This window comes from Bombyx mori, chromosome 6, assembly GCF_030269925.1.
Source record: "Bombyx mori chromosome 6, ASM3026992v2".
Classification (NCBI taxonomy): domain Eukaryota; kingdom Metazoa; phylum Arthropoda; class Insecta; order Lepidoptera; family Bombycidae; genus Bombyx; species Bombyx mori.
In genome coordinates, this window is record NC_085112.1 from 12,473,659 (window position 1) to 12,497,109 (window position 23,451).

General features: G+C 39.6%; 1 protein-coding gene across 1 annotated transcript in view; it reads left to right on the forward strand.

The window, feature by feature from the left end:
- Positions 1–23,451, forward strand: part of LOC105843003 (C3 and PZP-like alpha-2-macroglobulin domain-containing protein 8) — a 287,401-nt gene that overhangs the window by 85,117 nt on the left and 178,833 nt on the right. Inside the window, exon 2 of the mRNA XM_038011434.2 lies at positions 16,335–16,449. Coding sequence (XP_037867362.1) covers positions 16,382–16,449 — 68 coding nt within the window. The 5' untranslated portion in view covers positions 16,335–16,381. The remainder of the gene's footprint in view (positions 1–16,334; positions 16,450–23,451) is intronic.

The following is a 23,451-nucleotide window of genomic DNA, read 5'->3' on the forward strand; positions in this document are numbered from 1 at the left end:
GTCCGACAAATTCACTTCACAGTTGTAATGTAGTGTGCCGGGAATTTCGCTTGGGATTTTATTGACGTGGACACAGTGCTGAGTTGTGTGCTCGGTTCAAGTGTATTCGATTAGCTTAATAGCAGTTTGTTTAGTTGTTTTGATGGGGGATTTGTGGCCTTGTGTATTACCTGCCCCTTGATGAATTGTCTCGTGGACAACGTTTCTCGCCGGATCTTCTCAGAGGTTCACGATTCCGATTCAGTAGTAGATTCTGTGAAGCTCTGCTCTTGCCACGGCTAGTGCTTGATGTAATATTGGTTATGGAAATTTTGCCTGTAACACTGTCAATACTTACAAGGCATATTCATCTCGTAGTGTGTATAAATTATTGTCACAGCTAGAACACTAGATGAGTAATGTGCTCTTTTAGTCAGGCTAAAATAGTGGTAGTATCCCAACGCGATTGATTTGAATTTTGTTATAATAGTTTCTTAGTCTCGAATACTCTAAAATTATCTAGTATTTTTCAAGTAAAACACATTTAAACACTTCGAAGAAAATCTCTGAATGTTCTACACAATAAAACGCACCAGCTACGAATGTAAAATTGAAAACGTTTTGTATCCTACCTTGTTTCGCGCTGTAATCGGATTCATTTTGCTGCACCTGCTCTGTTACTAGAACGATTTTCTGTTACTTTACTATTTTCACAGTAGGAGCTTTCGATTTTTTATCTTCTTAAAAAATAACTAATGAACAAGACGTCGTTTCGTTTTTCACATCGGTCTCTACTCCATTAGATAAGGGTGGGGTCTTAGATAAGTAATAAACTGGATGATCATCGGTTTTTTTTATAACGCCTTCTTGTTGTGTCTTTAAAGCAGTTAGTTGCTCACAATTAAGAAAAATAGTATTATTATTCAAAGAGTCATAAAGTTGATTATCGATAAAGTTGATTATTGAAAACACGAATAAAACAACATTTTCTGAAAATAAATCGTAGCTAGATAGATTTAACGCCCCCGAAATCCCCCGTATACTAAATTTTATGAAAATCGTTGGAGCCGTTTCCGAGATTCAGATTATATATATAATATATACGTGAATTGCTCGTTTAAAGGTATAAGATTAATAAAGCAATAAATACTCGTTGCCTTTATCGGGTCATCGCGTCGGCTTACAGATCTGGCCTCGGGTGACTCCCTCTGCTCGGGCGTAGACTTCCTGACAAGGCAGGAGTGATGTGCTTCCTTGATCATTAGTATGTGCTGGTGCGGCTTTACTTCAGACTTTCCCTTCTCTTGTGAATGACCTTTTTCTTCTACTCTCGGGGGCAGCAGCTACTCTCCTTTGTTTTTTTATTTAGCATAATCTAGCTTATGTCTTACTTATGACTAACTTCCTGACTAAGTGACATTGACGTTCCTCACCAGCAATCCTCCGAGTGCTGAGGCGGTACGTACCATCACGTCTACTCCTAACTATCCTATGCTACAAGAGTGTAGTAATACTGATACGTTATAGCTGAACTACTGCTACTAAGTAGATGACATATCTTGAACATGATGAACTATCTTGAATATTGCACATAAAAATATTCATATTATATTAACTGACTTATTAATCTGTGAATATAAGACGAACAAATTTTAATGGTACCTTAGAAAAGCTTACGCATTTAATCTTTCATTCATTCGGTTTAGAATTAGATACTCAGTAGCATTGGCAAAAGGTATGCCAGAAGAGTCAATAAGGGCCTAAATTACGTTCGTATACACACTTAACTTCAAACATTTTAGTTACTGTACTAGCCTAGCTTTCATAGTTTGCACTAGTATGAGACATTACCATAGCTATGCTAAAGCTAAACTAGTTTCGCTTAGCTCTGGCTCTGCAACTAGCAGATCTTTTTTTTTTATTGCTTAGATGAATGGACGAGCTCACAGCCCACCTGATGTTAAGTGGTTACTGGAGCCCATAGACCTATACCACGTAAATGCGCCAAGTTCTAAGGTCTCAGTATAGTCACAACGGCTTTCCCACCCTTCAAACCGAAACGCATTACTGCTTCACGGCCGCAATAAGCGGGGTGGTGGTACCTACCCGTGCGGACTCACAAGAGGTCCTACCACCAGTAAAAAAAACCTCTGCAAATCATGCCTTTCGAACGCAAACCTCCTTAAAAATGTTATACAATGTAAAATAAAACTTCTAAAAGCCGTCAATGATGAGCATTTTTAAACATAATACCACGTACATGTAATTATATAACATTAGTATATAAATAAATAGCTGAAACTGTGACCTCTTGGGTTATTCTGCAAAGCCTTTAGTGAGATATTAAATCTATTCACATTTAGCTATAAAATCATTTATAATTTTAGTGTTCATTTATTTTTATGTAGTTTCATTTTGCTTTGATCTTGACTTTATCTATTATTTATGAGGCCTTTGTGGTCCCGAGCAGCCAAAATAAAGTACTAATGATAGCTTTGTTCATTTTCATAGCTTTGAAATAATAAACTGATTATTATAGACAAATATTACTTAGAATAATAATTATGTATCGTGTAATAAAAATGAAACCCGCAAAATTATAATTTGCGTAATTACTGGTGGTAGGACCTCTTGTGAGTCCGCGCGGGTGGGTACCACCACCCTGCCTATTTCTGCCGTGAAGCAGTAATGCGTTTCGGTTTGAAGGGTGGGGCAGCCGTTGTAACTATACTGAGACCTTAGAACTTATATCTCAAGGCGGGTGGCGCATTTACGTTGTAGATGTCTATGGGCTCCAGTAACCACTTAACGCCAGGTGGGCTGTGAGTTCGTTCACCCATCTAAGCAAAAAAATAAAAATAGAGTACATTTCATCAAAGCTCATTTGACGAGCAAGTAAAAATTATTTATTTATGTGTCCATTTTCTATTATAATTTTCGGTATGCGTAACCCAGTTTGTGACCTTTGAATTCAGATGACCCCATTAAAGAGTCTCCAGCAGACGTAATAAAGTGAGCATGATATGGTGTACTGAACGTCGATTAAATTGCCGACGACAAAAGTAAGTTAACTGCCGTCTAGAGTAACAATAATAACTGCTCGTATCGCATAAAGCTCTTGGGTTTATGCTCGTATTACTGCGAGTGCGGTTTGTTTGGCCCATTTCAGAAGACGAAGCGCTATGTTCCTCTATTTGGCACGTTCGGTAATATCAATATATTTCTTCTTACATGGCATTCGAAAAAATAGCGAAGTATACTATTAAAATTACACAGATATTTGTAAATTTTAATCATATGGGATTCCGTGTCTTTTGTTCTTAGGTGGAATAAAGATCTAGTAAATTATTTGTTTGCCATGTACCCATTGAAATCAACAACGTAAATGCCACATCCTCATCTTGCGACATGAGTTCCACGCATCAGTTTTATAATACAACGGCCGCCCCACCCTTCAAACTAAAACGTATTACTGCTTTACAAGTCATTTCATCATCATTTGATAATATTTAATGTAATTGATACCTTTGTGTGAAAACTGCGTAACCTAGTACTATTGAATATCAATATTAATGGTTTACGTTTGAAATCTACTTTATGCTCTGATGTTTCTCAGCATTTTGACTGTAACACTTTAAAAATAAAATTTTTAAATTTTTCATTTATTAAATCAAAATGCAAGGTAGTTTAGTAACCTAAAAGTACATATCGACGCTTGAAAGGCAAACATGACTGAGCGATAATAACTGCTTTGTACATAAATGATAGGCTATAACCATATTCGATGCGCAAAAAATATATATTTCTAGGTCTATTAAAATAATTTCAATCCTACAGATACTAGCTAGATTATACATGTATACTACAGCTAGATTCGTTAAAATAAATTTTGTTTTCAGGCATTTCAACTTTAAATTAGTCTACTGTAAAGTTCACGCATTGTCGCTTAGTCACGTTTGCCTTTCAAGCGTCGATATTATTAATCCGCAACACGCTTCGTCAGATTCTAGAAACAGAGTTATCAGCAACATGCTTCGTCAAAATCAAAAATAAATTACTTAAAATCAGCTAGATCAAAAGCGATAATAGCTACTTTTCCCAGAGCCATAGATTAAACCGCTATCATCGAGAAAATTCATATTTACCCGCTTCGTGCTCATTATGGGACCACATCCGAAACATGCCCCTTCAGTAATTGGACACATTGAGATATGCAAAAAACGGGGCCTGTTTACAAAATAGTCCTCGTGAGTTTAGTCTCCCTCTGATTTTAAAATTCACTTCATGACCACAATACTCCATAATTTGGCGGCGGTTGAAAGCACGTGATAAGCATTATCTGCCTTGAAAATTGTATTGATAATTACAGAACCAATACAGATTATTTTTGTAATTATTGAAAAACTGAGAGCTTAGAAATTAGCTAAGAATCTTTAATCTCCTTAAATCCTCCTCCTAAATCACCTTAAAGGATAAGATGCTCGGTGTAGTCCTACAGGTAGGCACCAATTTAACTAAGTAAATATGTTCTTAAAGCGTATTGACAAACAACTTTAATGATGAAGGAACAATAACGTATAATTACGCAATTAGTAGTGGCCGCATCATCCCTCCTCACTGCTGAGCAAATGACGAAATATTATATTATGACCATCATATTTCGACAGGATTTTACTTCTTGTAATGTCCCTCCAGCGCCTCCGATCATTGGCCGCATAAAGGACTTTGTGGAATGGGACGTCTAGTGTGGTAGGATTTGATTGATCCACCTGGTCGGACTACGCCCGCGCGGTCTCTTTCCCTCGATCTTCCCTGTCACGAATAGTCTCAATAAGCTATCGGGTGTTTTCCGAGCAATATGACCGAAGTACTCGAGTGCGCGGCGAAGGCAGAGTGTAGACAGTCTTGTCTTGATCTGCAGTTGATCTAAGACAGACATATTGATTCTCTTCGTTGTCCAAGGTATCCGTGGTATTCTTCTCCAGCAACACATCTCAAAAGTACCCACGCGTTTGCGATCAGCCGCTTTAAGGGTCCAGCTCTCCGCTCCGTATAGAAAAATGGAAAAGATCAGAGTGAGCACCAGTTTTGTCTTTGTTTTCTGGGTAATGCTATGGTCCTTACAGTTTTTACCGAGCTGGGTCATGGCTCCCTTTGCCATTTTGATACGCCGCCCGCATCATACAGTTTAGTTTTCATGCAGTCTGTATTCTGGTTTCAAAGTTGGTTTTTGGGCGTTACACAATGCTATTGAGATTTTGCTGACCTTTTGCTTCGAGGTACTAATTAATCATTAATCCTGCAATTATGGGACTTAGTAATATTGTAATATATTTTTTTTACTGCCTTTGTAGGCAGATGAGCATACGGCTCACCTGATAGTAAATGGTCACCGTCGCTAATGGACGTCAGCAATGCCAGGGGCAGAGCCAAGCTGCTGCCTACCATTAGGCATTAGCTGTAGGACACTAGGCTCGAAAAGTTGACAGATACAATTATTTTACTAATCTTGCTAAATTAAGAGCTAAATATTTTGATAGTTAATAACGACAAATAAGATCACCTCAAATAAGATCTCTAATGAAATTTTTCTCGTATATTTTTCGTAGAAGCTTGAATAAATTAATCAGGCATCAACCTATATGGACCAGAGGTTACCAACGCTAATCGGGATAATCCATTTGCCAGACAAGTTTATGACCCGGCCGCTTTATCTTGACCTCCCTGACCTATCTTTAGCGCAAACAAATATGTACATACTGATTAGAGTGTTAGAATTAGCGAACAAAGACTTGAAATATGATCGATTCACAAGAACTTGAGTGAAGAGGGGGCTTCCTAAAAATAATTTAGTGCCCTGTGTGAAAGAGGATATACAGTGATGACGTATGATAGCCCTAAATGAAAAAAAGGAGATGCTACGCCGACCCAACCTATTTGGGATAAGGAAGGGAAAAAGTAAACGATTTAAAATGACATAGACTGCTCAGATTGTATTTATTTTAATTTATTTTTATTGCCTTTCTATGCAGACGAGCATACGGCCCACTTGACGGTAAGTGGTTACGATTACGGTTGGTGGTAATCCAAGCCACTGCCTATCATTAAGTACTGTCCGCAAGCCTCGTTTGAAGAAGGACATGTTATAGCGCACTCGAAACACCGTGGAGGGGAGTTCATTCCAAAACCGGATTGTACATGGCAGAAAAGATCTTTGAAAACGCACTGTCGATGAACGCAGCGGTTCTAGATCATATGGAAGAGCTCTGTTCTGGTGGCGGGAGGTGTTTGAGGGGATCATCTCGAATAATTCCTTAGAGCATTCCCCATGGAACATACGATATGAAAGGTATGGTACGCATGCTAGGGTGGCATGTTTGGGAAATCGCAGGGAATATGTCATCACGTTCATTTAATGTAGTGTTAAATTATACATTTTAATCAGTTAAATAAAATACCACTAAAGATATAATAACAACACAGAGTTTTTAACATAGAGTACTTTATTTTGTTCATTTAGACTTTTTATAAGGATTAATTTACAAATTCACAAAAAATGTGTAAATGTGTGATTTACATATTCGACTTTTTTAATTCAAATTCTGAACTATTCGCTCCAATATATTTAATTGCGTGGTTTTTTTTGTAGCTTTCAAGTGACAATCACCACTCACCTTCATATAGGTCAGATTTTTAATTTTATTGCTTAATTGTTTAAGCCTTGAAACGCGAACACATGACTGCTTTGCACAAGATGTAATAGATAAAATGATGGTACTTACTTTTGTAATCTCACAGTAACAGAAATTCGGCGTAGTAGTTTTAAGTCATCGTGGCCTAAAGGATAAGACGTCCGGTCCATTCGTATATAGCGATACAACGGTGTTCGAACCCCGCAGGCGGGTACCAATTTTTCTAATGAAATACGTACTTAACAATTGTTCACGATTGACTTACACGGTGAAGGAATAACATCGTGTAATAAAAATCAAACTCGCAAAATGATAATTTGCGTAATTACTGGTGGTAGGACCTCGTGTGAGTCCGCACGGGTAGGTACCACCGCCCCGCCTGTTTCTGCCGTGAAGCAGTAATGCGTTTCGGTTTGAAGGGTGGGGCAGCCGTTGTAACTATACTGAGACCTTAGAACTTATATCTCAAGGTGTGTGGCGCATTTACGTTGTAGATGTCTATGGGTTCCAGTAACCACTTAACACCAGGTGGGCTGTGAGCTCGTCCACACATCTAGGCAATAAAAAAAAAATACATATGGATTTTTTTACGTTTCGTTTCCAATAGAATTAGTTATTTGAAAATCTCAATTAAAACTGAATTCAATTACTAACTTATTGAAAAGTTTGTTCTTCTAATGATAATGACAGTGACGAGGTAGCTACCCTTCGCAAATCGATTTTCATGATCTGCACTTGGTTTTCGTTCTTTAGTTGTTTATTGGCTGCAGACGTCTTGTTTTATGAATTATCCGGTAATTTACATTTCGGTGGAAGAAAGCGGAAATGTCGTAGCTTGCATTTTGGCTAAATGACTGTACCTTATAGAATTATAACTAGTCAGGACATAAGTATTGTCACACAGTAAAAACTTTTCTTTTAGAATGCTGGCCACAAAAAAGTTTATTGAATTCGAATTTCGAATTGTTCATGAAAATAAAAATGTATACTTTTAGAATTTTACTCATTTTTAAATATGGAGTGGACGCTTAAAGAAGACCGTGTTGCAGTTATTGCGTTGCATCGTTGCGGTTACGCGCCAATTCAAATTTTTAACATACTGAAAAATTTGAATATAACCAAAAGATTCGTTTATCGTACCATCAAACGATACAATGAAGACTCTAGTGTAGATGACAGGTCAAGAAGTGGTCGCCCTCGGTCTGCTAGGACTCCAGCAGTGATAAAAGCTGTGAAGGCGCGAATTCAAAGAAATCCCAAACGTAAGCAGAAACAGTTGTCCCTTCAGATGGGGTTAAGCAGAACCACGGTGAAAAGGGTGTTAAATGAAGACTTAGGGCTTCGGGCATATCGAAGAAAAACAGGACATCGTTTGAATGCTCGTCTAATGGACCTGAGACTGAAGAGATGCCGCGCTTTGTTGAAGCAGTACGCGGGAAAAAAATATCTGGAAATTCTTTTTTCGGATGAAAAAAAATTTTACCGTAGAAGAGAGCTACAACAAACAAAATGATAAGGTATACGCACACAGTAGTGAAGAAGCGAGCAACCGTATTCCGCGTGTCCAACGAGGTTATTTTCCATTCTCGCTCATGGCATGGTTGGGAATTTCTTATTGGGGCTTAACAGAGGTACATTTTTGTGAGAAAGGTGTTAAAAACGAATGCAGTTGTGTATCAAAATACAGTCCTGACGAACCTTGTGGAACCTGTTTCTCATACCATGTTCAATAACAGGCACTGGGTATTCCAACAAGATTCGGCGCCAGCTCATAGAGCGAAGAGCACACAAGACTGGCTGGCGGCGCGTGAAATTGACTTCATCCGGCACGAAGACTGGCCCTCCTCCAGTCCAGATTTGAATTCGTTAGATTACAAGATATGGCAACACTTGGAGGAAAAGGCGTGCTCAAAGCCTCATCCCAATTTGGAGTCACTCAAGACATCCTTGATTAAGGCAGCCGCCGATATTGACATGGACCTCGTTCGTGCTGCGATAGACGACTGGCCGCGCAGATTGAAGGCCTGTATTCAAAATCACGGAGGTCATTTTGAATAAGCTTTAATGTCATAAGAATCTATGTTTTGTTAAGTTCATTTTGGTATATGAATGATTACATAATGAATAAACTTGTTTCAATTATTTTACATTAAACATGTGACAGAATTTATGACCTGACTAGGTACATAATTATGGCTCTAGTGTAAAATTGGGTTTTTCAAGTTACGACAATTCCGCTTTCTTCCGTCGAATATTATTATTGAGTTATAAGACGCACGCTTGTACATGACATCATATATCGTCTCAGATTTCCGTTTCAACTAATAACGAAGTCACCCTATCCAGCACAAAATTGAACCACACTCTAGCAATTTAATACTTCCAAACAATAAAGTTTTCAACCGATTAATACCGGGACGCACCTGGTGTTTTGTAAGCCGCCATTAACATAACCGCTCACCGTATGTTTACACATGAGTACATTGACGTTACATAATTTGTTACATTAAATAGGTCTTAGCTATGAAAGCGTAAATAAAATTCGTAAGAAATGTATCAAATAAGACTATGATAAAAATATAATAATATTATTATGTAGGTGTACAACTTGAGCAAAATATTTAACAGACTTTTTGTGTTTTTACTAGAGTGTTGGTCTGTTCTAGATAAATGCCATAGTCCTTTTTGAAACAAAAGGCAAAACTTTTTTATTTTTTATATCGTATATCACACATTTAATATTGGAACATTTGACTGCTTTACGACATGAATAACGTGTGAATAACCAAGGTGTTTGTAGCTACTCGTGAGAGCTAATAATGCGTCCTACAATTTTAATAAAAACAGTTTGGCAATCGCAGTATGCCACATGGCCAATTGTTTCTCCCTCATTTATAAGTTGTTAGCAAGTGGAAGTCTTTAGAAGAAGAGGTAGACATAAGAAAAAATGGATGGATCTCGTGAAAAACGATATGTGCAAGAGGGGAGTGACCGAAGAAATGGTATGTGATAGAGGAGTATGGAAGGAGAAAATTTGTTGCACCGAACCCAGGTGACTGGAAGAAGGGCAGGAGAATGATGACGATTACAAGTTATTAGCCGAAAGATATACGAGAATAAAAACGCCAGAGATAAATTATAATAGAATCAAAGCTTTTAATTAAATTGGCTTCTAGATTTAGCTGAACCAGATCCATAAACAAATGTCGATGCCCAGATTTGAGGTCGCAGACGATGAGGGCGTATTATCAATAACATTAGTCTTAAGGTCGTTCTTTTCTTCTATTCGAATGAATTATAACTTTGAAGTAGAATCAAATTATATTAAAAACTGCATTATAAACTGTTAGTCCCGTTTTTCATATTACATCATCGAGCAAATGTTAAAGTTTGGTATTTGTACAAAACCGGAACGTTATGTGCACATTACTTCCTCTAGTGTGTGTACGGCCCAGTTTTTCCCTAGTTTTAATACTTGCCTGACGATGTTTTAAAATTTATTAAACTTTTGCGGCGCTGTTCGCACCCCGTTCTCGAGTTTTCGTGGAAAATTTTCGAGTTTAGTTCTAAGTTTAAAGTTTGCGGGTAGGATGAAATGTTTTAGGTAGCTTTGATAGCGTTACGAGCACGTGTTGTGCTTAGAGGCTTTCAGTAATTTATTGTTATTGTATAAAATTTATGCTTTAGGCTTTCGCAATGCAGTTTATTATTGAATTCGAAAATACTGTATAATAATAAAAATAACTGCAACCTTCCATGACAAAGACTTTTGCTTTATAAAGCTCAAGTCCGGCCTCGCGTGGAGGACCACCCCTGGGCCGGGGCTCCTAAATACCAGCTACTTCCATTAGACTCTGATTGGGAGCATTTGGGTCTGCGGAGGGACTTCGGTTCTATCTGTATTCTGCACCGTATGTTCCATGGGGAGTGCTCTCAGGAATTGTGTAAGATGATCCCATCATCTCGTTTTTACCATCGTACCGCCCGCCACCGGAATAGAGTTCATCCATACTACTTGGAGCCACTGCGTTCAACCACCATGCGTCTCCTGAGATCTTTTTTGCCACGTACCTACCGGCTTTATAATGAGCTCCCCCCTCTACGGTGCTTCCCGAGCACTATGACATGTCCTTCTTCAAACGAGGCCTGTGGAGAGTACTTAACGGTAGGCAGCGGCTTGGCTATGCCTCTGGCATTTCTAACGTCCGTGGGCGATGGTAACTACTCCCTATCAGTTGGGCCATATGCTCTGCCTACAAGGGCAAAAAAAATAAAAAAAAAATTATTTTATTTGTTAGGTGATTAAATTATGACATGAACCCGTCGTGGCCTAAAGGATAAGTTACCCGGTACTCGTATCGGACGATGGGACTATGCCGGTGTTTAAATTCCGCAGACATATACCAATTTCTCCCATGAAATACGTACCTAACACAATGTTTCTAAATTACTTCTACAATGAAGGAATAATAGTATATATTTACATGTAGTAACGACCTGCGTTCTTGTTTAACAATTATAAAGCATTATGTTTCGGACGTGTTTATTTTCTAAACCAATCTACAACAACCTAACATAACTGTTTTAGATTTTATTATGATAAACGAATGATGAATGTAAAAAAAGAGGTAATTCTCAGCCAAATTCAATGCCGAAGCACGTCTTCGTAAATACCTTCATCGAACTTCTGTAGCGTTTTCACATCAAAGTGGCGGACCCATTAAACGGGGTCACTCCAGCCGCAAGGTCCCCGCCGGCTAATTAATAAAAGCGCCTCTGAAAAAGTTGTTACATAAATTTCGTGACAGCCAGTTTCAGCTTACTAAATGTTTTTTTTTTTTTTTATGTCGTTTTAAATTTTACAAGATTCCTTTTAAGCCGCCATGTTTAATTGAAAATAGAGTGGAACTCAAAATGATTTGCAATTTGAGAATATCGAGCCTATTCTAATTTCCGTGTGTGCAAATGGAAGTTTGTTTTTGACGGATCTTGTACGTACCTTAATTAATTGAAAATTTGAATGTCAGTGCCGTGAAAAAGTACAGAGATTTGGTTTTTAATTTATTGAGTAATAGCAGCAGATGTATGCTTATTTTCTTACATTTTTTTTTATTGCTTGGAAGGGTGGATGAGCTCACAGCCCACCTGGTGTTAAGTGGTTACTAAAACCCATAGACCTGTACGACGTAAATGCGCCACCCACCTTTAGATATAAGTTCTAAGGTCTCAAGTATAGTTACAGCGGCTGCCCCACCCTTCAAGCCGAAACGCACACGGCAGAAATAGGCAGGGTGGTGGTACCTACCAACACCTTTAACCTTTAAGTCGTCGTGGCCTAAAGGATAAGACGTCCGGTGCATTCGTTGTTGCGATGCACCGGTGTTCGAATCCCGCAGGCGGGTACCAATTTTTCGAATGAAATACGTACTTAACAAATGTTCACGATTGACTTCCACGGTGAAGGAATAACATCGTGTAATAAAAATCAAACCCGCAAAATTATAATTTGCGTAATCACTGGTGGTAGGACCTATTGTGAGTCCGCACGGGTAGGTACCACCGCCCTGCCTATTTCTGCCGTGAAGCAGTAATGCGTTTCGGTTTGAAGGGTGGGGTAGCCGTTGTAACTATACTGAGACCTTTAGAACTTATATCTCAAGGTGGGTGGCGCATTTACGTTGTAGATGTCTATGGGCTCCAGTAACCACTTAACACCAGGTGGGCTGTGAGCTCGTCCACCCATCTAAGCAATAAAAAAAAAAAAAAAAAAAAAAAAAACACGGACTCACGAGAGGTCCTACCACAATCCTACGACAAATTTTTCCCGATTGACCCCTGAGAGAGCTTTCACAAAAAAAAAGAAAACCTTTAGCTAATCGAGCTTGCTCAGCACAAACATTAGGACACAGTACTAATTAGTGATAAAATATTTCGCAGCTTAATTCCATCGGATACCAGCGAAATCGTACAACTTTGATGAGTACGGCAACATTGCAAATTAGACCCACAATAATAAAAGCTTAATTGTCGATGCTTTGGCGCGTTGTACCGAGGGCTTTAGCGTTCTATGTTCGAGAGTGACGCGTTATGGATGCTAAAGCCTATTGCGGGATTATCTTCTAGCGAACGTGGGCAAACAGAGCGAGTGAGGATAAGTTCCGTCTTCTTGTTAGCTCTGACAAGAGTATGTGAGAGATAATGGTAACAAGACTGCTGATTGCCTCCTCGCATAAGATGAAGTTAAGCGAACGAGTTCCCATATTCTCTCAGTCACAGAGTAGTACACGCTCACCAGCTTAAAATATTTTACTTATTTGAAGTATATTATTATGACAAACTAGCTGACCCGGAAAACTTCGTAGTGCCTCAATCGATAAATAAAACACCTAAACTTTTGTATAAAATAAACTTAAAGCAAAGAAAAGGAATCCGTCCGATGGGTGACACATCAAAGGAAAAACAAAATTGTTATTTTTATTTAATTTCGAGGATTTTCATATTTATCTACCTTTTAAACCTTCTTAGGACTTCCACAAATAGTTCAAGACCAAAATCAGCCGAATCGGTCCAGCCGTTCTCGAGTTTTAGCGAGACTAACGAACAGTAATTCATGTTTATATATTATTATATAGATTATACTTGACCTACTCTGTGATTTTATCGCACTCACATTTTTGGGTGAAAGAATAAAATAAACAGATTTTTTTCCAACAATGGATGGTTACTAACAATGAACAGGTTTCTATGGTTTTTATTAGAAAAAGCAAATTGGCCCTTTCGAACCTGAATGAGCCGCTGAGCTTTAATATAAAAAAAAACTCTCCAATTAATTCAAGCCAAGTTTTCGTTTATAAAAATCATAAAAGAAAATCCAAAACCAGATTGGTAAACCAAAAATATTTTTCTACGTTTTCCTCGCGCGTCACGATACATCAATAGGGCACTTTACCTACACTAGTCCGAAGGGCCGCATTTATGTTTCACATGTCCAACGCACCTGCAGCGGACCCTAATTCAGACCCTTACGTCGACAGTCCTAAATGCTTAGCACCTTTATGGGTTCATATAAAGCTTTCAAGTTACGACTCGGTGTTAAGTTTGCCGCTCACCGTATTTAATAGAAGCTAAAATATGTACGCGTTGAGAATATCTCGCCTAATATAAATTACCGTAACATCTACTATTTAGTGCGTAGTATAGCTTACAGTAAACTAATTATCTTGTATGAAATTTGTATGAAAAATTAAAAATGTATTTCGTAATGCTTTTTTCTTGCACTTTATACTTGAACAAGTTTTTTATTTTTTTATTTGATAGATGGGTGGACGAGCTCACAGCCCACCCGGTGTTAAGTGGTTACTGGAGCCCATAGACATCTACAACGTAAATGCGCCATCCACTTGAGATATAAGTCTCAGTATGGTTACAACGGCTGCCCCACCCTTCAAACCGAAACGCATTACTGCTTCACGGCAGAAATAGGCAGGGTGGTCGTACCTAGCCGTGCGGACTCACAAGAGAGTGGTGGTACCTACTAGCTCACATGGCTCAGATATGGACTCAAACATGAGTTCACGGTACGCCCAAAATGACGTATAAAATTATAAAAATACCACGGTAATATACCTTTTTCCTATGAACTGATAACATAGATGTGAAACACTAAACGTTACGATAATTTATCAAAACAATAAATTCCCCATATTTATTCTATCTGATAAACAACATTTAAACAAACAAAGTTCATAAACCGAAAATGTTAATTTCCACAAACATTAATGGATGAATCGTGGGGTGTACGTACGGTTGATCATTGTTTCTGGTAATTGTCCATGCCCCCTCTGCCCTTCGTAATTATGCCGCGCCCCTGTCATACCACGATGATTTACACCCAACTTCCAACTTTACCCTTTTTTACGTCTTTTTTACAGCAATTACTCAAGCAAACTCAAGAAGGCCGTGTCCTTTACGCAGGCGAATTAATTTTTCACGTAAAGTAAACGCTGAAAGAGATTATGAATTGCTTTAACTTTTTAACGGTTAATAACTTGCTGTTAGGTATTTGGCTCGGTATGATTTTAGCTTTTTTATAGCTGTCACAGAACAGAGCAGTTCGTCAGATGGCCCACAAATCTCCTGACATACACGTCTAACTAAAATGACTACCTTGAGGCAAATTTGTTAATTTATCACACTTAGCGTACATTGACGTCTTTGATTCTTAAGCCATTTTTACCAGTCAACCAAATGCAGAGAATAAAATGGTAGGTGTATTGAAACACAAATTAATGATTACAATCACAAAACAATAAAAACATAAAAAAAACAAAAACATACACCTGAATTCTTTACCAGTCAACCAAATGCAGAGAAAAAAAATGGTAGGTGCATTTAAACACAAATTAATGTTAACAAACAACAAAACAACAAAAATCCAAAAAAACACATAATATACTAACTACATACACAAGTGTAAATAAAAAAAATATAATTTTTCAAAAATTTAAAACCAAAATACTAACGTAAATTTTGGTAAAAGTTGCGACTTTAATAACCATCTATTATAGAATCCTTCCAGATCATGTCCGAAATTTGATTTCATTAAGAGTTTACATTTACCATTGTTCGCCCAATAATCTAAATTCGACTACAATCCCTGACACCTCAAGACTAATCAATTAACTAATCATTTACTCTTTTATTGATAATATTATTACAAACAAACATCGCTTAGACAAAATGGAAGTTAATTGTATCTTTGACTATTCAGTTAGTAGTTGTAGATAAAATTAAATACTAAGAGAGCGGTTGGTAGCAACCACTTTTCTGCCTACTTATGCCGAGTATCCGCCCCGCGTTGCGACTTAAGCCTTGGGATAGGCGTACTCCGATCCAACTTAAACTTTGAGCTTCTGTATGTAAACTCTTGGCATTGGAGCCAAGGGGTCAATCACCGCAATCTACGAGATGGAAGTGTATGTTAGAACAACAACCCTTCTCTTCCTTATTTCAATATAATAATATGATTGATTTGCGTTGACAGGCACCCTTGCGTAAAGAATAAGTCGTCAGGTTTAATCGTATTGAGCGATGTGACTATGCCAGTTCATATCACGCGGGCAAGTATCAATTAAATACATGAACAGTTTGTAAGCAATATCGAATTCGACGATGAAGGGATAACATACCACAAAAACCCTGCATATTTTACGAAATTGGGTTACTGGTATCCAGTATATTAGTACTCAGTTTTTCTGACGCGGAGCAGTAAAGCGCTCCGGTTTGGAAGGTAGGAGATTCACTGCAAAAAAATATTAGATTTTGGCTTCAAATTTTGGGTTGAGTGGTGGCATTAGCGTTGTGATTGATACCTACAGTTCCCAGTAACCAATTAACACCACCTGGCCTGGGAGTTGGTTCATGGTATCCAAGACTTAATTTAACTTCAGTATCATAGCCTCCTTGATTGTCTAGAGGAAGCATCATTGGGTCTATCGCTATTTCAGAATACTGCTCTTAATAATATTGTGATGTAGCTATTCCCAAAACTGCTTCATCTAACGTTGCTTTAATGTCTTTACCACTTAAAATAAGGCAGACCCTGTGTTAATATATATCAAATAAAAAAACATAAACTTAATAGTATTCGTTTCCTTGTTTCAGATATACTAACGGGAATTCTAGTGAAATGCTTTGAAGATCGAATCAAAATGACTTTAGGAGTGCTTATACTCCTACTCCTGCAGTTGGGACTGTCGAATGCGGGAAAATGCAATACGTAAGTAACATTTTATTACGTGAGTTTATTTGAAGATATTGGAAACATGGAAAATCGTTTGCAAATCGGTTAACGTATTTCTGAAAATCATCATTTATGACGTAACGGGTAGCCATCATGCAACATAAGATATTTGTCAGATGCCTGAATCTCGCTTACGACATTTTCAAGATAAGTTTTTTTTTATCGCTTAGATGGGTGGACAAGCTCACAGCTCACATGGTGTTAAGTGGTTACTGGAACCCATAGACATGTACAACGTAAATGCGCCACCCACCTTGGGATATAAGTTCTAAGGTCTCAGAATAGTTACAACTTTTGCCCCACCCTTCAAACCAAAACGATTTACTGCTTCACGGCAGAAACAGGCAGGGTGATGGTACCTACCCATGCGGACTCACAAGACGTCCTACCACCAGTAAAAGCTTGCATATATACAAGTTTCGAATACATTCGAACCGTCAGTCTACCGAGCAATATCACCCGCTCGGTGGAAGATCTTCCCTTTGTCATATACCTCCACACTAATCCCTTTTTTCCCACACATTTACATCATTCACAAATCGAATAGTAGGGTACAAGTAGACCAAAATTGAAATTAAGTAAAAAAATAATATGAAACCTCACACTTTTCCAAACATAACTCTCTAGTTGTGCCTTCGTTACGTAGCTTAGCGTACATTTTTAACATTCGCTTTCAAAAAGAGAACACTTGACCTTCGCATCGTTCGAGCGTGAGAGCAGAAAAAGCTCGTGGAACAGCCCCATTCATCCGGGCACTGGGTCTGCGTAGGGAAAAAGTGAAAACGTGTCAAGCATTGCCCGTAAATACTGCACCGCTAACGAGTGTCGAGACATACTGGCGTGAAAATATGTAGGTAGCTCTTTTATTTTTAATTCGGTCCTTTAAAATTATTCTAGAACGACATTTGCTATTTTTTTTTTTTTTTTTTTTTTTTTCTTCTACTTTAACACCTGCGATCAGTCGCCAAGACTATAATCAGGTGAGTTGCGAGAGGTTATGGTTTGGAGGGACAGAGCCAATGCTCCGTCTCGCCTTAGTAGGGTAGCACGTCGGCTCTCTTGAGTCTTTTAATCGGATTTGGCTGCAATAGTAAGCCGGACAACGGGTTTGGGTGAGCTTTCAAGCGGTTCTTATAGTTGGCTGAGTATCGTTTAACTTCATCCAAGATGGTTGGGATTTCCAGGTACTCGTGGATTTCCGAATTTCGAGTATACCAAGGCGCCGACGAGAGTACCCTCAGGATACTGTTTTGAGCTCTCTGGAGGCACATAATGTTGGATTTGCTGGCTGTCGACCACAGTTGGATTCCATACGTCCAGATCGGTTTTATTATTGAACAATACACCCGTAGCTTGTTGGATAGGGATAAGGCAGCCTGTCTACCGAGAAGCCAGAGTAGGTTTTTAAATCTAATGTTAATTTCGTTACGTTTCGTTTTTATGTGGTCTTTCCATGTCATCCTTCGGTCCAAGTGGAATCCAAGATACTTAACACAGGTTGATTGCGGCAATGTATCGTGGCCGAGTTTGACTGGAGGATAAGTATCACGTCTTAGGGTAAATGTGATGTGGTGAGACTTGGGGGCGCTAGCTTTAATGCGCCACTTGGTCATCCAAGTGTTAGTGACATCGAGCTGGGTTTGCAACAGTCTAGTCGCTTCATTAGGATCACTGCTACAACTGAGGAAGGCTGCATCATCGGCAAAGGTTGCTACAGCTATTTCTGGTGACTGGGGTAAATCGCTAGTAAAAATGTTGTAGAGGACCGGACCAAGTACGGAGCCTTGGGGCACTCCGGCTCTGCAGGCAAAGACAGAAGATCTGGCATCACGGAGCTTGACTTGAAACCTTCTGTCACTGAGATAAGACTCTAACAGCAGAAAGTAGGAATGTGGAAGGTACTTTTTAATTTTACAGAGCAGTCCCCTATGCCAAACTCGATCAAAAGCTTGTTGTACGTCGAGAAAAGCAGCAGAACAGTACTCTTTCCTCTCCAGACAATGTCTTATTGTACAATACACTCTGTGTACCTGTTCTATGGTTGAGTGGTGCTTCCGGAAGCCAAATTGGTGGTCAGGTATTATATGGCATGCATCCAGGCAAGGGGATAATCGTGCCAAGAAGATCCTTTCCCATAACTTTGACAAAACCGGCGTCAGGCTAATAGGGCGATAAGAAGACACCTCGTTAGGCGGTTTCCCAGGTTTTTGGATCATCACAATTTGGGATGTTTTCCAGAGTGCAGGGAAATACGACATTCTCAATGTGGCATTGACAAGAATGGTCAAAAAGAGAATGCACCTCCTAGGGAGCTCTTTCAATAGTCTGGGAGTAACCAAGTCAAATCCAGGCGCTTTATTATGGTCCATTTTGGCTATTTCTCTAGCTATCTCTTTTGGTGTTGTAGGACTCAAGGGTAGGCATAATTGCAAGTCTTGCTTTAATACTCGGTTTATTTCGGGATCCTCTGGACTATCCGTACTGTTGGGTTTAAATACTTCAGCCAGGTATATAGCGAAGGCCTGAGATTTTTCCTGGTCAGTTCGCGCCCATTTATTACCGGATCTTAAAGGCGGAGAGCACTGCTGCGGCTGTGGGAGGTACTTTGTTGCCTTCCAGAGGTTGTGAGAGCCATTTGCATTTGGAGACATTTTTTCCAATCTCTGCGTGAGTGATTCGTTTGAAGCGTAATCCAGAAGATCTTTGAGTTCTTTAATAGCTCGATTTAGTCTGGTTTTATCCGCACATCGGTGGGTTGTCTGCCAAATTTTGCGAAGGCGACGTTTGGCGGCGATTTTTTCCTTGATAGCAAGAGGGATTGGAGCCCCTCTCGATAGACCCTTCAGCTCGGGTGTACTAGACCAAGCTGCCACTTGAATAAAGTTTGTAATATAGAGGCATGCGTCGTCAACGTCATCTTTGGTTTTGAGTGGAATACATAGGTTTATGTTTGATTCGAGGAATTCCCGAAAACATTGCCAATCAGTTCTATAATTGTGGAGATAGACGGTATGGGTATCGCTGGGCATAGCCATTGAGCTAAGCGTAAGCAAGACAGGTGAATGGTCAGAGCTGCCGTCGAGACTTGCCTTTATCAGAGTATTTTGTGCGCTGATACCCTTAGTAATAAAGAAATCTAGGAGGTCTGGTATTTTGTTACTGTCCGTAGGCCAATATGTGGGCTCTCCAGTTGTCATAGCTAACAAGTGATTAGTTTCAATGCTCTTTTTCAATTCCCGACCTCTAGTTACTGTTAATCTTGAGCCCCAGTATGTATGCTTGGCATTCCAATCGCCACCAGCAATGAATCGGTTGCCTAAAGACATAAAAAACTCAGTAAACATTTTTTCTTTTATTGTGTGGCGCGGTGGACAATATATCGCAGAAAGGATTAGGGGTCCGGAACGATCCTCCACCCTTACAGTTGTGGATTGGAGATAGGGAGCCGCAGTAGATTCCAGGAGATAATGCTTTATACCGTTCTTGATAATTATCGCGGTGCCAGCGTGGGCCCCTCCATCAGGATGACAGGTGACGTACACGGAAAAGCCTGGAACATATATTCTTTTTTTTTTTTTTTTTATGATTGAAACTTTACTGGTGGCCCGAAGGCCTTTCCAGTTTCACCAGGACAGGTGGGCGAGCAAAGGCTCAGCCAAGAGGGGTGGGATTTGCTAACAACTGCCCGAGCGCCTCCGAAGGAGACCTAACAACTCAAGAGCAATTGTTTCGCGAATGAATCTACTACCGGATCGGTATCGCGACCCGCTGAGAAGATCCGGCGAGAAACTCAGCGGGCTGATGCATGGGTTAGGTTGCACGTCGACCTCTTTGTCGAGTTCGACGAGTACGGTTACCGGGGTCCCTAAGCCTGCCCCTAGTATTAGAGATGAAGGCATCTAATGCAAAGGTTATTGGATCTGATGGATCCGTAAGGACGTGTCTAGGGCGTCGACGGTGACTGGCTCCTGCATGATCAGGATTCGGGGAGTAGTCAGCGGCGGCAACGATAAGGCGATTATCATGACGCATAGCCTTATCGAAGTATCGTTCCGACGCTGACTTCATGTATTTCCGAATTGATTCGAGGCCCAGGTCGTCGTGTAGGTCAACGTTCCTCACGAACCACGGAGCCCCGACAGCTAACCTGCAAAAGCGGGATTGTAGGGATTGGAGGGTGTCTATGTGTGTGCGGGCCGCGTGAGCGAACACCACACTCGCGTAAGTCATGACGGGCCTTATGCAAGTTTTGTAAAGTGTCACCTTGTTCCGAAGGGACATTTTACTCCGCTTACAGATCATGGGGTAGAGTCTACCGAGAATAAACGCGGCACGGTCACGGACTGATTTTATATGCGGGCGGAATGTCATCGATGCATCCAGGGTAACGCCCAGGTACTTGACCTTCCTGGCCCAGGGTATGGGTTGTCTAAAGAGAGTAATCGGGGGTGTGAGATTCCTCCTCCTAATCCGGGAGGAAATCCGTGTGGAGCTTCCCCTCTGAAATAGCACCGCAGTACTTTTCGCTGGGTTGATGTCTATGCGCCATTTTCGGAACCACTGTCCTAGGGCTAGGGCTGCGCTCTGAAGCTTCTTCGCGATTAGGGACTTATTTCTACTAGAATAGTAAACAGTCGTGTCGTCGGCGAATAAAGCTAAATGGGTCGGCGGCGACCGGGGAATATCGTTGACGAATAAGCTAAATAGGAGGGGTGAGAGGACAGAGCCTTGCGGGACTCCAGCTGTGAGAGGTCGTGGGGAGGAGCGGGTTCCCTCGACTCGATATCGAAAAGAGCGATTCGACAAGAAGTCCCGTATGATGAGCACGAGACTATCCGGCACGCCCATGTTGAATAGTTTGAAAATCAAACCATTGTGCCATGGGTTGTGCTGTGGTGGAGGTCTTTTATGACAATGCGATAGCATTTGATGTCTTTAGGGGTGAATGTGTGTCCTATGAGTCCATTTGCTCTTATTACCGCTATGATTTTCTTATACTCCTCAGCATTGTTAACCAGAATATGGAGTAGGTTTTTATTAATTAGTTTAAATTTGAAATCGTCTTTGCTGCTGACGGTTTGAAGGAGCTTCGATAGCTCTGTAACATCTTCTATACCATTGAGGACTATAGGTGGAGGTTTGCTGGGTTTAGGGCGGTCGGTAGTACATGGTTCATCCGTTGCGTCTAAAGGTAAGGTGCTGAAGCGGTTTTTCACGGTGGTACTTGGGGCCTCTGGTGAGGAACTGGAGTACTTTCTTTTCTTACTGCTTCTGCTATTGGGTGATTGTACCCTTTGCCATGGTGGAGGAGCAGGGGGTTGAGGAATGTCTTCCAGCAAGGTTGCTACCGGTGCGATACTGGCTACATTTGGTTGCTCTACATTGGTCGTGTGTTGTGGTGACCTTCCCAGGTCAGAAAGAGATGACGAACGTTGTCTGTCAAACAAGCCTGGCTCGGCGTTTGTTGTTCTTTAGCACCACCCAGGGGACACGTATAGGGTTGTGGTTAGGTAGCTCCTACGGACGCGAACAACTTTGTCCCCCACATTTGCTATTTGAATTCATATTTCGAAAATCAAGAAATATTCTCTTCTTAAATTCAATAGAATTAAAAAAAAAATGTTTTTGTTAATCGTAAATAATCTTTGAAAGTATACGCATTAATATTGTGCTTAAGAACGTCGTAATCTATACTAATATATAAATCTACGGTGGTTTTTACGGATGTTCTGTAATAACTACTGAACTATGCATCCGACTGACTTAAAACTTGGTATCCATGTAAAAATACACGTACTTAATGGATAGGCTAATATTTATATGAGTGTTGGACTCCCTATACCAGTTACGGCGGCGTTAATGATGAGTCTTTGTGGGGTTGAGAAATAATAATGCTAATTTTAAATGCTCAGCGAAGCGGACGGGTACAGCTAGTCTAAATATAAAAATCGTAAATTTCAGTTAAATACGTTCAAATATGGATCTTTATCTCTAAATTCAATCAGATCGAATTTATGTATTTCTAAATAAATCTTTTTTTTTTTTAATGCGAAATATGTGACTATTTGCACCAGAATATGATAAAACATTGTTCAACCGAATGACCTCGTGGAAAAGTAAAAACGTGTCAAGCGTTACTTTAACTACTGTCGCTAACAAGCACGAGGGGGCGGTGAACTAGGGTGAAGTCGTTATATTTTGTCGAAAAGTTATTAATCCACAGATTCGGTAGAATCTGGCGCCAAGTTCCGTTCAAAAATCCCGTTGTAAACGGAGCGCCAGACTACCGACTGTGTTTACTGTGAGCAGAACAGTTTTTTGAGGTTGCGAAATTTTATTTAATTCTACGGTACTTCTGGTTCCTAAATTGTATATTATATCAATCACTCACAACTTTATTTTACTGATATTAACTAGTTATATCAATTACAACAATTAATCTACTTGAAATTATTAATTTTATCACCACAAACTATGGCTCGCTCAAAAATTTCGATCCTGACTTTTTTCGATGTAAAAAGTGACATGCCACAGACTATAAATATTCGAGAATGGTAATCTACGGCCGCCAGGGTGCGCTGGAATTATTCCTATTTGTAATGGATTTTATGACCTGGTAACTGAGACCTTTAAGTCATGTCTTATTTTAATTTATATTCATATTTTTATGAAAAATGATATTAAGGAGTGAAATGAAATGTGATATTATGGAGTGAAATGAAATGAAGATGATTAATTTGAGACATTAATCAAAAGGGATGAAATGAAATGAGATGAGATGATATGGAATGAAATATAATCTCAGTAAAATGGTGGTGGTCATTTACTAAGATCTCAGTGGACTTTTTGGAGGAAACCGAGAAGTTACGTACAGCGGCTTTGTTTCATTTTCCCACGTTTGTGCACTTTCACAGATATTAAACAGTTAATAAACCACTATTATTACACATTTAAACCCGAAGAAACACTAAATAGACA